Source organism: Mauremys mutica, chromosome 10, assembly GCF_020497125.1.
Source record: "Mauremys mutica isolate MM-2020 ecotype Southern chromosome 10, ASM2049712v1, whole genome shotgun sequence".
NCBI lineage: Eukaryota > Metazoa > Chordata > Testudines > Geoemydidae > Mauremys > Mauremys mutica.
In genome coordinates, this window is record NC_059081.1 from 50,440,159 (window position 1) to 50,461,716 (window position 21,558).

General features: G+C 42.0%; 2 protein-coding genes across 13 annotated transcripts in view; one reads left to right on the top strand and one right to left on the bottom strand.

Moving 5' to 3' along the window:
* The window catches only part of ANKAR (ankyrin and armadillo repeat containing), a 58,935-nt gene that overhangs the window by 35,257 nt on the left and 2,120 nt on the right, over nt 1-21,558 (top strand). For 2 of the 9 annotated variants that reach the window (XM_045032228.1, XM_045032230.1), the window contains exons 18-23: nt 1,620-1,726; nt 3,237-3,359; nt 5,354-5,512; nt 6,207-6,324; nt 7,899-8,008; nt 12,115-12,311. In XM_045032228.1, the coding sequence (XP_044888163.1) occupies nt 1,620-1,726; nt 3,237-3,359; nt 5,354-5,512; nt 6,207-6,324; nt 7,899-8,008; nt 12,115-12,311 (814 nt within the window). Of the gene's footprint in view, nt 1-1,619; nt 1,727-3,236; nt 3,360-5,353; nt 5,513-6,206; nt 6,325-7,898; nt 8,009-12,114; nt 12,312-13,164; nt 13,388-18,721; nt 18,855-19,259; nt 19,331-21,372; nt 21,506-21,558 lie in introns of those variants that run through there. The other 7 variants (XM_045032232.1, XR_006582624.1, XR_006582623.1 and 4 more) reach the window with 7 other exon arrangements.
* Nucleotides 10,304-21,558, bottom strand: part of OSGEPL1 (O-sialoglycoprotein endopeptidase like 1) — a 29,618-nt gene continuing 18,363 nt past the window's right edge. For 2 of the 4 annotated variants that reach the window (XM_045032257.1, XM_045032254.1), the window contains exon 11: nt 10,304-10,610. The gene's annotated coding sequence lies outside the window, so the exon portion shown is untranslated. Of the gene's footprint in view, nt 10,611-18,964; nt 19,229-21,558 lie in introns of those variants that run through there. The other 2 variants (XM_045032256.1, XM_045032255.1) reach the window with 2 other exon arrangements.

The following is a 21,558-nucleotide window of genomic DNA, read 5'->3' on the forward strand; positions in this document are numbered from 1 at the left end:
AAGTCTTGTCATGCCTATTTTTGTTGAAGACTTTGATAACCTAAATATGTGGATTGAGTGCTTTCACAGCCCTTAAATGAAGGTGTTGAATCCTTAATAAAGTCATATTTTCTTTCATTTTTAAATAGGTGTTAACCAAAAAAAAAAAAAGCCCCAAGCCAAAAACCAGTATCTTAAAAAGTTTAAATAAAAATCACTTTTTATTTCAGTTACTCAAGTTTTACTTGTACAATTGCTCTGATGTAAAAACCTACTAATTCTCCAACATCCATAGAATTTTCCGAGGTGCACAAAACCTGAATTTCTAAATAAAAAGCAAAAGGAGGAAAAATACTTTTTTGCCACGAGAATTGCCTCCCTTTCAGGACTTTTTTTGTATATCATAAAGAAGAAAAAAGGTACAAAACCACTCTTGGGTTTTGTACTTTTTGTGTTTTCCTTTAAAGCAAAATGTTTTTTACAGCAGTGTATTATATGTCCACCAAATTAATTGTCACGCTGGATGATTGACCTGACAACCATAGAAAACCATGTCATTCACATTCTAATGCTATTTCTATGAGAGAGACATGAGAAAGTGAATGTTGCATCTACTACTTGTTTGGAGAGTACCAGCATTCCTCCCCAACTTCAAACCCCGCTGAAGAGGACATTTTTGTTGTTGTCGTGTACAGCAGGAAAATTAACAAGCTCTCAAAACCTTCTTGTCTAAACTCTTTTTGGTATTTTATAAAAATAAGGTATTTTCAGTATTTTCATCCCAAATTCCTTACTATGATTTTCTTGAAATTTAATATAAACCAGATCAGATCATTTCCTTTCCCCCAATCTACATTCCCAAGAACAACATGTTTTTAGAACAGATGTGAAATGAGTCTTCAGGTTTGGCAAAATGTATTTGTCCTCTTAAAATAAGCTCTCTGTCCTGTCTCTTCTTGTCATATGAGGCTAGATCAGCTGGATAAACCATACTAAACAGTGAATCTGAAATAGTCAAATGCATTGTACCCAATTACAAGGAAGCAGAGGTACCCATTCTAGAAAATATTTATGTTCAATTGCTAAGAGTAAAAGTGACACTGAAGGCAGCTTATAGTCAAGTCTCTGGAATTTTAAATATCTGTACATGTATTTGGAAATCATTACTTAGATTTAGTCAGCACTATTATTTAGGGTAGGATGGACTTTTTTGGCAAAGTGGTTCTCCAGTTTCTCTATAACTAGAAATACCCTCAGGCAGCCAACCTTTGGGATAATTAGTGCTCATTACAGTCTCCAAGACTTAATGTTTGGTAATATGTTAATGAAAATTCATCATCTGGTGGGCATCTCTGAATTTACTCCAAATTTACCTTCCTTTCTTCCATATATCTTGTTCTAGGGAGCTGTCAGCAACAGAAGCCAGGCATACCTTTATGTACACACGGTCCTTGTACATAAAGATAAAACACCTGGATCAGCTCTGATACTTAGGTATTTCAAGTAAAAAGCATATAGTACTCTTATTCTTACGTAATCTGCCACAATTAGGTATAAACTGGACAATTTTTCTTTATGCTTTGTTTTTCTCTTGCACAAATGTCTTACACGGGCTACATCTGACATGTGGACTTTTACAGGTGTGGCTCATACAAACAATCCAGTCAGCCAGGAAAACATAGTGGATGAACAGGCCTTACCAATACTGGTTCACCTGCTTAAAAATCATAATTCTCTTCAGATAAAGGTGTGGAATAATGGTGTGTGTGAGGGGGTGTGTATGTATGTGTGAACATGTTCTGTGGCTGAAAAATATGGAGAACTGAACTTTCTGAGAACACTTCTTGACATCTTTTTGCAGCTTAGAGCATGAGAAAACAAAATTAAATAATATCCCTCCTTAACAAGACACCTCAAAAGCCAGCTACTGAGGAATAATTGCAAACTATGCCTAAAAAACTATTTACTTTTAAGTGTATGAAGGCAATCACAAAAGTAATTTAAAATGTCAAAGGATTCTGTTTTTCCCCTGTGGATTTATCTTGAGTAAATTGTTTTTTCTAGATGAGCTCATTGCTCATGAATATTGGACTTCCCTGTGCTAATTCATAACATCCCTTTTGAGTGTGTTTTTTATGCAGGGAATAACATATGACAGTTTGATACACGCTGGCACATCTTCAGTGCCCAGTGAGGCATATGGGACCAAACCTACCTGCTGGTCATAGAATATCAGGGTTGGAAGGGACCTCAGGAGGTCATCTAGTCCAACCCCCTGCTCAAAGCAGGATCACTCCTCAGACAGATTTTTGCCCCAGATCACTAAATGGCCCCCTCAAGGATTGAACTCACAACCCTGGGTGTAGCAGGCCAATGCTCAAACCACTGAGCTAGCTGTCCTCCTATGAGGGTATGTGAATACTTTGCTTCTCTAAAGGTGCAGTAAGTCGAAGTATAATATAGCCACAATTCTGGAGTCTTCATTCCTTCGAATATGACAAAGCTTGGAATGACCAGGCTCAGAATGCTTTAAAGCGGTTTTTTGAGACATTAAAGCTGTGGTGAGGATTGGCTGAAAAACGTATATGAATCTGGTCATACAGAAGCATGGCTCTGCATGTGAGTGTTACTGCTATCTTCAAAGAACAAGAATTACAAGTGGGTCATTTTGTGTCTCTAATCCTAAAGTATAGGTATAATTTAAACTACATAAATAAACCAATTAACCAAAGAATTTGTGTTGTAATGGACAAAATACCACTTGTTTATGGTATATAAATTACAAGAGCAATCAATTCTCACTTCAAGGCACAAGCTGATCATGATTTGAGGTCAGGAACATAGGAATTCACATACTGGTCCAGACCAGAGATCAATCAGCAGACCAGTATGCTTTAAAGGAAGACGCAAGAAACTCTGAAGAGGGCAATTAAGAAGTAACCTGACCATACAGGAAGTTTTTTCTTAACACCTTTGCCATGAAGCATGAAGGTTTATATCCCTTAAAAATAATATATTTTGTAAATTTTGTGTAGTGTAAATGTGGATGTTTCCATTATCCATATAAATACTGAATCTTTTTTTTTAAACCTACTAAGTCTTGGCCTCAATTATATTTTGTTGAAGTGAGTTTTCCTACATACTTAGGTTTTCTAGTATAAACTGATTTGTTGTTTATTAAATAAAATATGCCATCAATTTGCTCTGCAAAGTGTAAGCATATAATATCTGCATTTTTCTTTAAAATATATATTTAGGTTGAAGTTGCATATTCCTTGGCTTGCATTGTTTTAAGGAACAGTAATTTACAAACTGTGTTACAAGAGGAGGAAGGTTTCAATTATAGTGATGTTCTTGAACTTCTTAATGCACCTGATAAGGTACTGTACTTGATAAAGTAGCAATATTAATTTAGGAAAAAGTATTCTATATTTGGCATACCAAATTTACTATACAGTAGCTCCAAATGTTTACTGTATGAACTTCACATGTGAGACACACATATCAAAAGTGTGTCCTTTTAATATAACTATTTTTTAATACTCTTACGCCTTGGGTTAAACCTTACTGAAGCCGGTGGGTGTAACAGCTGCTCTTAATTTGATAGCTGTAAGAAACAGTTAAGCTCATTTATAGCAGTCCCCATCCAAAACAAAGGCATATGGAGAAGGAAGCTGCAGACATAGCCTGGTCCAGCACGGTGTGTGTCCCTGACAGAATCCTAGAGTAAGGAAACAGTCTTATATTATTTGGGTCCTCGTGTGTTCAGGGAAACAGTACATTCTTTGTAAATAAACAAAATTGCATCAGAGAAGAACTCCAACTCCATTACAAATTTCTCCTCCTAACTGGAACAGCTTACAAAGACCTCAAATTGTTGGCTACCAGCTTGAGTCAAAAGGGGTAACAGTATAATTATTTAATAAGTTCTATAGTTTTATTTAGATTTGGACATATAGTTTTGAAATTAAAAATGTATATGATAGGCTGAAGTAGTTGCAGCAGGGTTAATGGTATAAATGCTATCACAATTTCAAGACTAATATATTGTTCAGAATCAAGGCACACACTAAATTCATGACCACAAGATCCTCAGTTTAGGAAGAAGCTACTGACTACTGCAAACAGGGTCAAACCTTAAACCCAGAATATGTGTAAGTGACTTGGTAGTCCTTTCCATTATGGACACATCCTCTGGAAATGCTAATAATTCCTGAAGACAATTGTGCCTGATGTGGAAGGATGTTGGAGGGGATCTGCACCCACTCCATGAATAGAAGGCGGGAAGAGAGCTCATGCCACTGAGCTCTGAGCCCTTCCCCCAAAGCTGCCCTTTATGGATCTTGACTCTCCTTTCCCCCTTCATTGGAGTTGTGGATGCACTTCAGGCATCAGTAAACCTTTTACTGTTGCTACTGCAGGGGGCAGAGGGAGATCAGGATCGGGTCCCTAACATTAACACAGGACAAAAAGCAAGGTTAATTATATTGGTTGGGAGTTAGCAAGATTCAGAGTATGTGCATGTTCCTCTTGCCCCTATCACCAGAGAGAGGGATTTCTTCAGGCTGAAGATCCTTTACTTTACTCCCAGACTCTCACTTCCATTTCAAAGCAGTGAGCTGCAAAATCACTGTTGGGCTTCATTGCTCCATCCATCCAGTCTTCTCAGCTGTCAGCCAGAGTGTCAGTGTTCTGAAGTGGATTTGGGGAGGCTTAGCACATGCTCAGTACCTTCCCAACAGCATCTTCCAGCTTCTGGTAGTTGGGGTGAGGGAGGCTAGACAGCCATATGGGTGCCTCTGCATGTGTTCTTTCTCATTCTGGGGACAAACAGACCTTTGCAGCTGTAGAGTCTAGCTGAATCACACAGTTTGTGCTGTACAACATCTACCTTATGTTTTATACTGCTGCCCCTCACCATAGTATCTGAAATATTTCAATGTAAAATCAAAAGCAATAGTGAAGTCCTTAGTGGACTGTATGGAGTCTGACACTTCAGGGACACTTCAGGAAAATCTGCAGGGATAGGGTTTGTTTTTTAAATTTTTATTTATTTCCTTTTTTGTTTTGTCTGTTTCAGGAGGGATTTTTTTTTCTTTTGCTCTTGATTGGGGATTTTTTTGGTTAAAGAGAAATGTCAGTGTGGTGAGTGTTATTCTTATCATTATCCAGTCTCTGAGGGTTTTGCCTGCAGTATTTATATGAAAATCAATAAAAAGAAAGACAAAAATATGATGATAGGGGTTGGTAACTATTTTAACATATCAAAGAATACAGTATTTTATTCTTTAATTTTTAGATAGTATGAAAACTTCAGAGCTTGCATGTTTCTGTGGGGTTTTGTATTTGTTTTTTTGGTTTGTTTTTTTTTAAGGATATTTGTTTACGAGCTGGATATGCTTTAGCCCTTTTTGCATACAACAATCCTGTCCAACAGTTCCTGATATTGGAGACCGGCGCAATTATGATGTCTACATTTGAACCTTTTCTACGATCAGAAATTGAGACAGATAAAGCAATGGCTGCATTTCAGGTATACGAATAGGGCTTTTACTCATAACACACAAAACAGATTACACATTTTGGGCCTATGTGTAATGTTATGGTTATTAGTATAACTGATAGAACTGATTTTTACACAAAAATATTAATATAAAGTCCTTTTCAAAGAGCTTAAATGGCCGAATATAGTAACACTTATAAAATGTGTAGATTACATTACAGATTCTAAAGATCCTCGTCTTCTCTGCAAGTCTCCGTCATAAACTATTTCAAAAATAATCAGAACTTGGGACTGTTTTTGATGGTAGAAGAAAATGTTGGCTATAGACTTGATCCTGTATCTTTACTCAGACAAAAATCCATAGGAATTCTGTCTGATTAAGGAGTGCAGGTTTTTTCCCTATGTGTTTTTAATTTAGCATAAGAAAAGAGTAACCATCGTATCAAGATCATTTTAACAAACCAACAAATGTATAGAGTAGTGGAAAAGTCTGTAAAACCTGAAGATGTATGAATTATATGGATAAAATTGCTTGTATTGCACTGACATGTCTATATTAAGGATTTGCCTTTTTCTGCCAATAGGCAAAGGTCCAAAGTGCAAGTGATAGGGTTGAAAGTGTCATGTAAACGTACAGCACTATACACAAGAAGGAAAAAAGGAAATGGAAGAAACCTACTTAAACAATCTGTATCTTTTAAAAATTGTCTGCCTTTGATTTCAGATTGTTGTTTTAGCCAGAGTCATAGTGGATGTGGACCAAGTTACTTTGTCTGCAAGAGGTGTTACTATTTTAGTTGAACTACTAAATTCTAAAAAGACAGCTACTCTTGTTCTAACAGGTAAGAATTATAGAAGATGAGCAAAAACTCATAGCAATATAAAGTAACGCATTTCCATAAAATACGGTTGTTTCTCCAAAATGAGATATTGAACAGTAGGATAGTGAAACTTACTGTTTAATATTAGATGGCAGACTCAGGTCAGAAGATTGGCTCTTCCAAAATGCCTGCACAAAGGAGTAAGAGGACATAAGGCAGAGGTGGGCAAACTATGGCCCGCGGGACCCCTGCTCAGCCCCTGAGCTCCCAGTCGGGGAGGCTAGCCCCCGGCCCCTCCCCAGCTTCCCTTCCTCCCCTGCAGCCTCAGAGTGCCACACCACCAGCGCTCTGGCCCACCGCTCCTGTTGGGCAGCGTGGGCGGTGTGGCTGGCTCTGGCCAGGCGGCGAGCTCCTGCTGCTCTGAGCAGCATGGTAAGGGGTTGGGGGCTAAATAAGGGGCAGTGGTCCCGGGGGCAGTCGGGACAGGGAGCAGGGGGTGGTTGGATGGGCGTGGGAGTCCGGGGGGAGGGGGGCTGTAAGGGGTCGGGAGTGTGGATAGGGGTCAGGGCAGTCAGGACAGGGAGCGGGGGGAATGGATAGGGGGTGGGGTCCTGGGGGGGGCGTTAGGGGTGGGGGTCCCAGGAGGGGGCGGTCAGGGGACACGGAGCAAGGTGGGTTGCGGGTTTTGAGGGGGACAGTCGGGGGGCGGGAAGTGGGAGGCGGTGGATAGGGGGAGGGCACCAGGCTGTTTGGGGAGGCACAGCCTTCCCTACCCAGCCCTCCATACAGTTTTGCAACCCTGATGTGGCCCTCAGGCCAAAAAGTTTGCCCACTCCTGACATAAGACATCTCTTGGTCTGCTGCAATGGCTACCGACATCTTGAGTTACAGCATGAGGGAGAGAGGAGCAGTCACTCTGCAGGGCTTTTACTCCCACTCCCATGCCTCCCTATGGTCTGCCTAGCATAATTAAACTAATGTAGAGGGAGAAGTAATCTGCATTAGGAAAAAAAGATTTAGCAGATTACTTTCTCCCCCTAACAAGGTAGGACCCAGGGACTGAATTGTGACTCTGAGACACAATTCAGTCCTTCATCTGTTTCTGGGGCAGGACAGGTTACCTGCTGCCCCTTACCCTGGGCAAACTGTAGATTTATATTATGGCCCTCCATTTTTATTCAATTCTTGCTCAGGCAAAATTCATATAGATATCAATGAGAGTTTTACTTGGGTAATAAATGAGTAAAAACTGAAGAAGGATTTCAAGATTTTGCTCAAAGATGATAAAGGAGATGAATTTAATAAAATATTGCTACAGTATTTTAAAATGATTCCTCGTACAAAAGCAAATTTCTTGGAAGCAGAAATCAACATTTTAGATGCAATAGATATATAAAACGTATTGAGAATATCACAGTAGAAATAATGACAGAAGACAAAAGACTGTGGGTATGACGATTTCACTGATAATATTTAAACACATTTTGAAAAAACAAAGCATTTCATTAAGATTATGCAGGAGACTAGAAGTGAGCAAACTGATAATATGTTTGACATTATATGATGTGTAATTCCAGTGTCTAATTAATTTGTAGGGAAGTTATTGGCTAGCCTGGCTCATACAAGAGCAGGTGTTCCAGAAGCAATTACTGAACTAGGAACTATCAAACGTCTTTGTTATCATTTGTACTCAGATAAAGAAGAGGTAAAATTTCTCCCATCTCCCCAAAATAAAATGTTCATGTTGTGGTTTTAAATTTATTTTTCTTCTTTATTAATTAAATCTATTTGTTAGAAAAATTAGCTGATGAATGTTAGCTTTATATGTAGTAATATAAATATTTTATAAAACCTCACTAAACAATGAAAAACCATATTAAAAATAAGATAACTGTGTAAGACAAAGATCCTGGCCCCATTGAAATCAATGGCAAAACTTCCACTGACTTCAGTGGGGCCAGGATTTCCCCCAAAGGTTTCAGTGTATGCTTGTTAAATACTTAAATCCTGATCATGAATGGTAAATTTCTTACCTGATAATTTCCTTTATAATAGTAGTATCTACTACTATTCTGAGATGTATGTGAAGTAGTGAGCAGTGAACAGAAGTCGGAAGAAATAAGAAACAAGATTGAGATAAGGAGACACGCCCCCCAACCAGAGGCAACTCTAGCCATTTCGTCGCCCCAAGCACGGCGGCACGCCGCGGGGGGCACTCTGCTGGTTGCCGGTCCCGCGGCTCCGGTGGACCTCCCGCAGACGTGCCTGCGGATGCTCCACTGAAGCCGCGGGACCAGCGGACCCTCCGCAGGGACGCCTGCGGGAGGTCCACCAGAGCCACGGGATCAGCGGACCCTCCACAGGGACGCCTGCAGGAGGTCCACCGGAGCCGTCTGCCGCCCTCCCGGCGACCAGCAGAGTGCCCCCCAGGGCATGCCGCCCCAAGCACGCGCTTGGCGTGCTGGGGCCTGGAGCCGCCCCTGCCCCCAACCCCAAGTTAATTGCCCCAAATGGCAATGCTATTACTAGATCACTGCTTGTAGCATATCCCTGCCACAGGAGGCCTCAGTGAAGGACAGAAAGTCCACTTTATAGGATCTAATAAAGGTGTTAACTTATGACCACATTGCTGCCCTGCAGATTTCTGAAGTAGAAGCATAAGTTCTTTTTGCCTATACAGTCATCATAGCTCTTGTGGCATGTGCCTTATGCCCTCTGGACCTGGCATCTTGCATGCTTCTATGATGCGTAGCTTGATCCATATAGTTACTAATAGCTTGGATACCCTAAGCCTTTGGTTCTTTGGATGAAAGGATACAAACAAGGAGCCCTAGCTTCTTGTTGATTTGGGGCACATGTTACAGCTCATTAGTGCTTTTTGAACATCTAAAGTGTGCCATAGCTTTTTCTCAGATGCTGTTGCTTTGGACAGAAAGAAGGAAGGAGTATCTCCTGCGAGGAATGGGAAAATGAATTCACCTTAGGCAAGAATGGTTCTGGTATTCTTCACACCAGCTTGTCATCATGAAACATGCAGTGAGATTCCTATGTGAATATAGCTACCAGTTCAAAAACTCATCTAGCAGATGTGATGGTGACCAGAAAACAGATTTTGATGGATAGGTAGAATAGAGATATTGATGTCAATGGCTCAAAAGGGTGTGGGGTTAGGACTTTTAATTCCTATGGGAGGTCCCATTTGGGAACAAATGGTTTAACCACAAGTTTAGCCAGTCTGATTGCGCTAAAAAATCTGGATTATTGAGGGTTCTCTGTTAAGGCACCAAAGGATCCAGAAAATAGGAGGCTACTTATTGCTGACACCTGGTGTGGTATGGAGCTGGGCTGAATTCCACTGTTTACCCCTTCCTGAAGAAAGTCCAGGATATCTGAGATATCAGGATCCTTGGGATTTTTATTATGTTCTTCACACCATGAGCTAAACATAGTCCAGATGGAGGAGCAGCCCTTTTGTGTTGAATCTTGCCTGGAGGAGAAGAGTTCTAATCGCTTTGGAAGATCACTTGCACAGCTAAGGCTTCTCTCTTAGTAGGCTATCAGTTGTAGATAATTGTAACCGTGCCTCAATGGGTCACAATTGAGGATGCCAAATTCAGGACAAACTGCTGAGAAATAGGGCAGATACACCCCAAGACTGATGGCCAGTCCCCCTTAAGATATACCAAACCAGCAACAAAAGTAAACTTCTGTTTCACCACACTGGCTAACAAGAAGTAATAAAAGCAGTTTCCTCTGTCATTTCAGTTCTTGTATTACCACTGAAAACACTGGATTTAAAGGTGAGTGGTTCTTTACAACCAGTCTCATCAACTAAAAGGTTCCTCTGATCCCAAAGGACTAGCCACACACCCACCTCAATATACAAGTTATATCTTACCCAAAAATCACGCTGATGCCAATCCTTTAGTATCTAAAAACTAAAGGTTTATTCACAGAAAGAGAGAGAAAAAAGAAAGAAGCGAGAGTTAAAATTGGTTAAAGGAATCAAATACATACAATAAATGCAAAGTTCTCGGTTCAGGCTTGTAGCAGAGATGGAATAAACTGCTGGTTTAAGTCAAGTCTCTGGCTGCTTCCAAATCATTGGGAAAGTCCTCAGTTCATTGGTTAGATGCTTTAATCTGGGTGTGGATGGAGAAATGGGACTTGGTAAAGGATGTCTGGTCTCACTGAGAGCTGCACTGGTGGTTCCAATTTCAGTTCTATCAGATTGGAGAATCATGATCTCTTTGTCCAGTGTGAAGCTATCTTTGCTTCTTCTCGCCTTATCTTCTGGATCACCTTGCCTAGAAATGGAAAGGACAGAATTGCATAAAACAGGCCTTGTGGCCATATGTGCGAAAAAGCAACTGTTCTCAAAGATCTGAGGTCTGCTTCCCTGGCGAAGTACTAGAGTCACGTAGCATCTTTATGATTGGTGAATAGATCGACTGCCAGAAGGCTGAATTTCTGCAAAATCAGGCACCATTCTGAGTTTTTGATTATGCGTCTGCTGAGCCAGTCTGCCTTTGGATTCAGCTCTCCTTTTATGTATATTGGCCTTATGAAAGGGAGAGTCCTCTCTACCCATTCCATTATCTCCATTACTTCTTTGCATAGTAACACTCCTTGTTCCCTATTGGTTGTTGATATATGCCACATTGGTTGTGTTCCCCAGGACATTTTTTTACCTCTAAGTAGTTCTATAACCTCTGTAGGGCTAGCTTGATGGCTCTAAGCTCCAATAGGTTGATGCTCTGGTTCCTTTCCCTGGAGTTCTGTGCTGTCCAACCCCAATGCGCTCTCCATCCCGACAGGATGGCCTCACTTGTGAGCAGGAGTGGTGGAAGCTCCCTAAAAGTGTTTGGGGGGGCCACCGACTCCCAAACCATACCCCCCCATGCTGCGCCTTCTCCCTGAGGCTCTTCCTTCCACTCGCTCCTTTCCCCCATTCACCCCCTCCCATCGCTCGCCCTTACAGCTGGTAAAAAGTGATGGGGCCATGGCCCCCACCCTCCCCGTTCCGGTGCCCCTGCTTGTAAGTAACTGGGGGTCTGGAAGGCATATGGGAAGACTCCTACGGCGGTTCTGTGGGATTGCCCACCACCTTAGAGAGGTCAGCATCTGGTTGGGAACCAGTACCTGATCTTGCATGCATTCTGGTGAGTTGTTCCATACTTACAGGAGAAACACCTAGAGGCACCTCACCCCTGGGGTGATATCTGTATTTGAAACCAGGAGGTCCAGTAGCTGTAGACATTGAGATAACTGTATGGCTGCAGGTCTGTTATTACTTGTTTTTAAAGTTGTTTTTAATATAGAATTGTAAATATAGATGGAGCATTATTAAGAATTAGCCAAAATATTAAAATTAATAGTAATTAAATTTTTTTATTATTTCTAAACTGCCTAATCAGGCACACTTATCAACATGGATTAAAGCCAAATACTTTTGTTCATCTTCCCATGGCTATTCATCTTTTCCAACATGTGCCTCATTATAAGATGCTTAATCTTGCTCTCATTAAAGTCAATAGTAAAACTCCCTGTGGTGTAGGATCAGGCGTGAAGTGTACATCAGGCTACCAGTGGTAGACCCAAATTTATCTTCGTTTTACTGGTGAGGTTTTTTTCTGTTATTTTAAATTATTGACTATTATTCTGATCCTCATTTGGTGGTTTTGTCAGGTTGGGAGCTGTGAACGTGCATCCTTTCTCTGTTTTGATAATATAGTTGTTTTACTTAATGTGAAATCAGAATTATAATCAGCCTCAAACCATTATCAGGGACAACATTTATGTTTCTTCTAGGTTCGTATCGCCTCAGCTGGTGCTCTTGGATACTTAACATTTAACCGCACTGCTTATCGCCATCTATTAGTGGAATGCAGGAACAAACCCAAGCAGTTCACACGTCTAATGAATAACCTCAGCAGGGATGCAAAAATAAGCCAGGACTTTGTAAAAGAATTCCAAAGGCAAAGACAAGTGGGGCTGCCTTCTTTAAGGTACCATATGCTGTACATTTATATGGGTGTGTGTTTACTGAAGTTAAAAAATAGAAATAATTATACCTCTACCTTGATATAACGCTGTCCTCGGGAGCCAAAAAATCTTACCATGTTATAGGTGAAACCGTGTTATACCGAACTTGCTTTGATAGGTAATAATTGGAGGTATACCAATCTCCTAGAACTGGAAGGGACCTTGAAAGGTCATCAAGTCTAGCCCCCTGCCTTCACTAGCAGGACCATTTTTGCCCCAGATCCCTAAGTGGCCCCCTCAAGGATTGAACTCACAACGCTGGGTTTAGCAGGCCAATGCTCAAACCACTGAGTTATCCCTCCCCTCCTCAGCCTTGCCCCCCCCCCCCGGAGCACTGCTTTACCGTGTTATATGTGAATTCATGTTATATTGGGTTGCGTTATATCGGGGTAGAGGTGCATATGATTTTATATTTAAGGATAAATTTTCCAAATATGGCAGCAGAGGTCTGTATGCAAAAAATGCATGTGCATACAACTAAGCCATTGGTGCATGCAAAAAGATATTTGCTAATGCAAGTGCCTTTTGTGGAGACAGTTAGTCAATTTGCTTTGGCAAAAGTGGGTACATGTATATGTGAAAGTTGGCCTAGGTGATATACTAGGAACCAGTAACACCAGTCCCAAAATATTAATGTAACATTATCATTTGCAGATATCTTAGGCAAAATAGTCAATTGGACAAAATCCAGAGTAATAAGCTTGGGCAAGTTCTGTCAGGACGCTGTGCATTAGCATGAATCAGAATACTGTGCACAGCACGGGGAGCACGTAGCAGAAGTTTTACATCGCTAAGATGCTTTCCCCAAACACACAGGTCCTCCAGAAATGGTGATGGTTTGTTCTGGAACATGATTTACATATTTTTGGAATAGATGCAACTGACTCGTCGTTGGCCCCCTTCACTCTCCACAGACTGGTCTATCTCCTGACAGGATTCATTCTTGGCCAAAATGGGTGTATGTTAATGTTGTTTTTTTAGCATACGTATTGGGTTGTGTTCATTGTGGGGCCATTCATAGAGGCAAAATTTAGCTCCTTGTCAAAAAGCTGTACATCAAATTTAAATGCTCTGTTTATTATTTATAAAAATCCATTCAATATTCAGAGCTACTACAAAAAATTAATGGTAAAATTTAGAGTAAGTTATGGGCATCTCCAATCCCATATAAAAAAACCAAAACAAATTTATAATTTAAAAAAGTCATTCATATTGAAGTGAAAACATAAAAATAACTTATTTAGAAATTAAATGTATTTAGTTTATTATTGGTATTACAGTAGCATATTGAAACTCGGTCAAAGGTAAGGTCCCCATTGTGCTAGGCTCTGTATGACTAACAAAAAGATGGTCCCTGTCCCAAAAAGCTCACAATCTAGGTTTAAGACAGAAGAGGTAGAAGAAACAAACTGTTGGGCAGGAAGAGAGTGGGAGGACAAGGTAATAGTAAAATGAGCATATTTTGCATAGTGGGCAGTGAGTTTAGTCTGTCATCTGCCTACCATAAGCAGCTGGCACTGAGTACAGAAGGCACTGAGAACCTCATAGCATCAGGCCTCTGACTCTGTTTGGCAGCTATTAATCTAAGTCTTTTTAGACACAGATCATTATATTAAAGCATTTACATTAAAAACAAAAGCTAGTGTGATAAGTCATCACATTTAGTATCCGAAACATACAAAATTGACCCTAATTATAGAACACTTAGCTAGTTTGACTATCTTAACTTTGAATTTCAAGGCTTTCAAAATTTGGTGGTGTAAATTTAATCTTAAAAATTTCTTTTTTTAATTTAAAAAATTATTGAAATTTAAAGTACTGATATATGTCTGAAATCTCACCACCACCACATAGGAGGTTTTTGTGTGGGAATAATGTATTTATATTTGTTACATGTTAGTTTAAAGGAAAGGAGGGGGATCCTATCAGAATCTTAGCTGATGTCATCTACAAATTGTTTCCACGTATGTTGTCTTATAAGTCTAATGTTAGAGTCTCATTCAATCCATTTTCCATTTATGTCACACTGTCCTTGAACAATGGATGGTATTTTCTGATTCCAGTCTGGAAGTATGCTTTTATTTTGTTTATTACTGAGACATAAATTTAAGCACACTCTTCCTCAAATGTTCCTTTTAGCTTTAAAGCATCACTCAGAACTTAAAATGAAATTGTAAGGAATTAATAGGGAAAGAAGTAGTAGGTCTCTCATATCCACAACCCATCCCATACCCAGAATTGGCATAAGGGGGTGGGGATAGTCTCCCATTGCAACCCCATGTTGTAGAGGTGGGAGATAGGCTCCACCCTCACAACTGGAGGATGGGAGCATGCAGGCTAGCAGCTGCTGTCAAATACTGGCTTACTGAATCTACAGGGGAATTTTGTTCTAGCAACAGTCATCTTTCCTGCACTGTTCCCAAAGGGCTATGGCTAAGAGGGTCTAACTCTTAACATGTTCTTATGGTGGATTATTACGGAGCCAAAGTTATCTTTAACTATACCATTTAATCTGAACTATCAAAGATCGTCTATTGGTCCTCTTCTCCCTTACAACTACCTGTACACTTTCTTCTATACCACTTTATATATGGGGGGGGGAAACCTGTCATTATTTTGTGTGTATTGTATATAACACTTAAGGTGGTAAAGTGGCACAACCACTATGGGCTGGATTGTAACTACAATCTGGCCTGAGAAAGAGACAGTGTGTAATTGCACTGCCCCAGGAACAAAGCAGGAACGGGACCCAGATCAACAAAGGGACTTAGGCACCTAAACCCCAGATTTAGGTGCCACTGCAATCCACAAAACCCCTCAGCTGCCACCTAACTCTGTAGGTGCCTAAACTCACTCAGTGCCTAAATTTTAGCTGTAACAGTTTCCTAAGCACCTAAGAGGCTGCCTTTGGGCATGTGCACTGTTGCTTCAGGCAGGCACTCAGGCATCTATCTCATAAGCCACAGCGCAAACATCAAAGCAGGTGAAGACAGGTATTGCCCTGCTTATCTGGCCTGTGGGGCTCAGTCTAATAGGCCTTGCTCTGAGCATTCCACACAAAATAGGTGATGAGTCGGATGGGGAGAGGAGGCCTCCCTTATAACATTTAGACCAGCAATTGGGAAACTCACCTGGAAGTGGGAGACCTCAGTTTAATCCCCGCCCTTTGCCTGTTGAGAGAGATCTACCTCCGAATACTCCTCCTCAATCTCTTATTGAAGCATTTCCACTTTGTAGAATTAAATATTAATTGGATCAGAGAGCGAGTGAATGGCTCTAGAGTGCAGTGGTTAAGGTACGTACCTGAGAGGTGGGAAACCCCTATTCAAATCCCTTCTCACCAGGCAGAGAGGGGGAATTAAATCATTATCTCCCACTGGGCTAAACATTTTAAGGGAGTACTCCTCCTTCCCCTGATGGTTTTGTGTGGATTTAAGTGTTTGCTGCTCCCTATCTTGGAAGAAACGGCTTAGGTGCCTGACTTGAGGAGAGGCGTTCCCAGCTGTGGATTGCAAGCAGAGAGAGATGCCTTCCTGCAGTACAGACTGAGGCACCCAACTCCATGAGAGGGACAATATTTAGGGACACATACCTCTTGTTAGCATTTTCCATTGGCCAGCTTAGGTGGCTCTCCACCTACCAAGCAGGCTTTTGTGGATCCCATTCTCTGGCATCTTTCTACAGGTATGGTATAGCTTAGGCACTTAACCCAGGGTTTATGGAGTCAAGATTTTTACTAGTTTGGTCAGCACTGCAAAACCTGTGCAATAAGAAGTCTGTTTGTGGATCTGGGTGAAGACTGTTACTTGGCGAGCAGGCTCCCACTTTGCTCCAGGGGAGAATTAATTTGCATCAGCCCTTTTGTTTGCACAGTATATTCCCTGGTCTGTGCTAGCTCTGTTGTGCTGGCTGGCTGACAGATTGGGGTGTGCAGAGCCAAGGCTTTGCCCACTTTTGGACTCTGCCTGGCAGCAGCTACCACCTCATTCCCGCATAGGCTATGGCAATGCGGATAACCCATGCAGTTGAGTAAGGTGACAGCTTATGCAACACTAAGGAAAAGCGTCAATAAGCCAAGAAAGACTTAAGATGATTGTTACATTTTCCCATATGTACAAGACTCTCTTGCTTCAAGATAAATGACAGATATCATGATAAACATTAGCATGTCCAGAAGTACTCCACAAAATTTCTTCTCCATAACTCGCCTATTATGTTTTAATATCCTTGAATAGTTATTGAATTGTCTTCCAATATATCCCTGCATCCCTGTAGCCACAAAGTCAGGCACAGATCTTAAAACAAACATGCATGCTTTTGTGTGCACCATGATATACATGCAATTCATATAGTGTATATACAAGTTGAGGATGCAAGCATGCAAAGATGTATAAGCAGAAATCTGTGACTGCATACAATGGGTATTTTTGCATGGGCACTTTTGCTCAACTTCTTTTCAAAATTTGTCCAGACTCTCTCTGAGACAATAGTAATACAACCTGTTTAAAAGCATGCCTTTCAAGCTCCTCAGCCTTCAACTATGTTTACTACTGATGCAAATGAGCTGGAGAGCAGACCTAAAAGAACCCTTGATGTCCTTATAAGTCCAGGCTCCATGTGAACTGGAGAAGTCAATCCTAAATATCTTCTCATCAAGAACACATGAAAGCCTCCATTCTGCAGAATATTTTATCTCAATTGGAATGTACTGAATTAACTTTATAAATCAGGCAGGGGTCACTGCACTGAACACTGAAATGCAGCTACCTGCAGTTTTAAATCTACAAAGGACTTTTAATTAGACAGAATGTATTTGCCTTGCAATATCACAGGTCAGAGAGATGATCTAATGGTCCTTTCTGGCCTTGAAATCTGAATTGTAGAAGTACCAAAGCAATAAACACCTGACATATTTCAAACATGATATTCTCAAAAAATGCCCAAGTTGTCAACTTTGCACCTTTTGCCTGTTTGGCTACTGCAAAAAACTCCAACTTTTTTCTTTTGAAGCTGTTTTTCTGGGATGATTTTGTTTTAATCCAGAAAAATTGGTCTTCCCTTCAACATTGCTCAAAACCCCATATAGACTATTTACTACAGGGAAATTGACCTCCTCTCTAGGGGAAATTCTTTATCATTAAGTAAGAGCATCCACATTTCCTCAGGTACCTCAACTGCCTCCATCTAGCCACACCGGTAAAACAGCATTAGCAGCCACAGTTAAATGTAATTGATCCACCTTTATTAAAATAAGGTGCAGTGACAAAAGGTTCTCTCAACCATTAGAGTCAATCTTCAACAATCATTAAGGTGAAGCAAAAGCTCAAACATTGATGCGGGGTAGGGAGCAAAAGAGGGAACTGAATGGCCAAAGAATAGCACAGGTCAGAAAGTCTCCCATGCTCCCACTAAACGTTGCTTCAAACAGGGAGAGTGACTGTCTATTGCTTCTCTGGAATCTCTCTCAAAGCAAGACATGAAGGATACTTAACTTAGTGATGAGATCATATGGAACTGACCCAATATGTATGAAGTCCTTTTTCACTTACATTCTGGGTATGTCTACACAGTGATTGCTCTATTGAGGGATCGATGTATCGCGTCTCGTCTAGACACATTACATCGATCCCCGAACACGCTCCCCGTTGACTCCGGAACTCCACCAGAGCGAGAGGCAGAAGCAGAGTCAACGGGGGAGCGGCGGCCGTCAATCCCGCACCCCGAGGATGCGAAGTAAGTCAGTCTAAGATACGTCGACTTCAGCTACGCTAGTCTCGTAGGTGAAGTTGCATATCTTAGATCGATCCCCCCCGCCCGCCAGTGTAGACCAGGCCTCTGTGTTAAGTGGGATCACACGCGGACATTTCCTTTTCTTGTCACAGTCTAGGATTTGTGTATGCTGAGGTAGTTTCACTGTAACTCCCCTTTCATCTTTGAGCATCTCTTAGCAGTGTTATTTGTTCATATTTTTATAAAGCACATCCCATATTCTGTGCACAGTATAATTTTTAAAAAGATTTTAAGGCATCCCAAATACCACTGACGTGTCTAAAGGACTAGAGAGGGCTATTGGTGCATTGTTCCAAATGCTTTGAATTGCCACCTTAAAAAGTCTGCAAGCCTCGAGTATTTTTTTCCTGCTTACTCCTGCAAAATCTAAATCAAGATTGTACAAGACTTGCACATTTATCCTTATAGTTTTATAACATTACAGAGAGTAATTGTTTAGCCTTTTAGAGTCAAATTCTCTGGTCCAGGCAAGAGCTGGGTATTGCCTTGAATATACTGGTACCAGTATAGTTCCAATGCAGAAGTTTTGGGATGTTGATGTAGAAAGCCAGCAATGGAAGTCTGCAGCCCCTCTTCCTTGCAGAGAACAGCTGTGCAGGGGTTTCCTCAGTCTCAGCGTGGAGAAGGTTTTGGTGGCAGTGGTGTGCCCTGTGGATCAACAACAACTCTGGACTGCCAGGCAACCCCCCTGATGCAGAGTGAGGTACTGTAGCCACTGGAAGAACTGGGGCAAGTGTGGAAAGGTTCTGTAGTCTGCCAATGAAACAGGTTTCTCTCCCCTGATTCTTCCACTTACTTCAACTGTTCACTTGGAGCAGGATTTCCTCTTTAATCTCAGAGAGCCCAGTCCTTCAGTTGCTTTGTACGTAGAATTCCCACTGAAGTCAAGGAGCTTTGTATGCAGATAGACTACTTTCTTTAGAGTCCAATCCTGCAATGTCTACACACAGGATTCTTGCCTGTAATGGTAATTCTTTGAATGTAGTATCCTTTGTGAATTTATGCTGATCATCTCACCTCTCCTTCAGAATTTTAATACTGTTGCAATACAGGACTGACCATTATGCTCTCTAATTCACACATGAAGCACCTGTAACAAGGATTTATTAACCACATTCTAGACTAACCTTTTCATCTGATGTCAGGCATCTTAGTGCCACAACCAAAAGAAGTGAACTGGAGAGTGATATGGGTAAGCCACAATCCTTTCTTGTATTAAAAACTGAGATTTTTGAAATGTGTGTATATTTTGAGATATAAATAGTATGGCTGGGATTTTATTTAAAAAAACTCATTACTGGCCTAATTCTGCTCCCATTGATGTCAATGGGACTTTTGCCACCTTATGCATATATTTGTGGCGGTGGAGCTATAAAGTGTGTATCTGTAAGTTTTAGATGTTGTTAGTGAGTGATAGAACGGTAGTTGAATCATACCGATCTTTCTTTAAAAGTGGCCATAAAACTCTGTAACACTCATAATGTCATATTTTGAGAGAGTAAGAGAATGCAAACCTTGTTTAAAACTTTATTTTTTATTGTAAATCAGTTCCATCTGGGGAGCTTTAAAGTAATCTTTTCTGTATGATTTATAACCTAGTAGATAAAGATTGCTAAATTGTCGTTTTCAAAAATTAAAAAAGGGCATCTGGTCATTTATTTTTTAATGTTCTTGAATGCTGATGGATACATGCTGAGTGGCTTCTGTGTTTGGTAGGGTCTTTGCAATCAGTTATCTATAAGGCCCACTTTCTGTATGTTGATGCTAGCATAAGACCTTTTCAGCAGAGGAACGTTAACATCCTCTGAAGTGGTCTTGGGTCTCTTTTTTATATATGTATTTTAGAGTATCATGGACTCACAGTGCATGTGGTACACCACAACTAATATTTTTTTAAAAAAAAAAGAACTGCTTGGTTCAGCAGGACCTTTACAAACTGGTTAGCCTAAATATTACCTAACTCTGACCTGATTAGACCATGCTGTCAGAATCCAAGGTAAATTTTATACCTGATTTGCCTGAAGATCTCCAAGGAAGTTGCTCTAAGGTGGGTGTAGCAATGTGGGACTCATCCCTGCAGTGCCTCCTGTTGGTCATCTCAGGGAATTAGCTTGCCAGCCTCCGGAGCACCCTCTGCAGGCCAATGTCCCACTTGCCTCCAGCCCCGTGTCCCTCCCAGACCCCAGTGCCCTTTTATCTGGGGTGCTGCCCCCACACTCTGCCTCTAAGTCTCCCCTCTCTGAGGAACCCCCAACCCTCTAATCCCCACCTTGCCTCAGTCTGAGCTACTGCCAATCATCATCAAGCCCCCACTCCCTGGGGCAGGCTGCAATGTAAAAGCCACTCATCATAGGCAAGGTTGGGTCTGGACCTGCTGCCTCTCTCCAGGGGCAGCTCGAGGAATTTGGCCGCCCCAAGCACACCGGTCCCGCTGCTCCGGGGGACCTCTTGCAGTCGTGCCTGCGGAGGGTCCGCTGGTCCCGCGGCTCCGGTGGAGCAGAGGTCCACTGGCAGCGGACCCTCCGCAGTCATGCCTGCGGGAGGTCCACCGGAGCCGCGGCAGCAGCGGACCCTCTGCAGGCACATCTGCGGGAGGTCCACCGGAGCCGCGGGACCAGCGGACCCTCCGCAGTCATGCCTGCGGGAGGTCCACCGGAGCCGCGGCAGCAGTGGACCCTCTGCGGGAGGTCCACCTGTCCCGCGGCTCCGGTGGACCTCCCGCAGGCATGACTGCGGAAGGTCCGCCGGAGCCGCCTGCCACCCTGCCAGCAAAATGCCACCCGAAGCGCGCGCTTGGCGCGCTGGGGTCTGGAGCCGGCCCTGCCTCTCTCTGCAACCCAGTGCCTCTATGGGGCCTTGGACAAGGCCCTGCAGCCTAGGGAGTTGCCAGCCTGGAACTCCCCAGCTCCTCTAGCCACTCCCCAACCCTGCCTCACTCTAGGCACCCTGAGCTTCCCAGAAGTTCAGCTCGGCCGGCCGGCCACTCACTCCTTCCCTCTCTGAAGGTGGAGAAACTCTGTCTGCTCCCAGTCCACTGCCCTCTTATAAGGGCCAGCTGCAGCCTGATTGGGGTGTGGCCCAGCTGTGGCTACTTCCCCAATCAGCCCACCTTTCAGAGCTGCAGCTCTCTGCAGGGCTGCTTTCAAGCCCTTTAGGGCAGGAGTGGGTGACCACCCCGCTACAGTAGGGTAAGTAAAAATTAAGTGTAAGGCTAAGGGCCTTTGCTCCTTTTAGGTCAACAGGCTATCTGAGGGAAGACTTATGTTCCAGAACTCCAAGATTTCACCTCTGAGGAAAGAAATCACACCATCAATTAACAGGCTTATACCAGCCCTTGACGAGTCTTCCTGTACCTGAAAGCCTACTGGTACTGTGCCAGCAACATTATCCTCTGGCTTCTCATCTGCAATTCTAGCATCT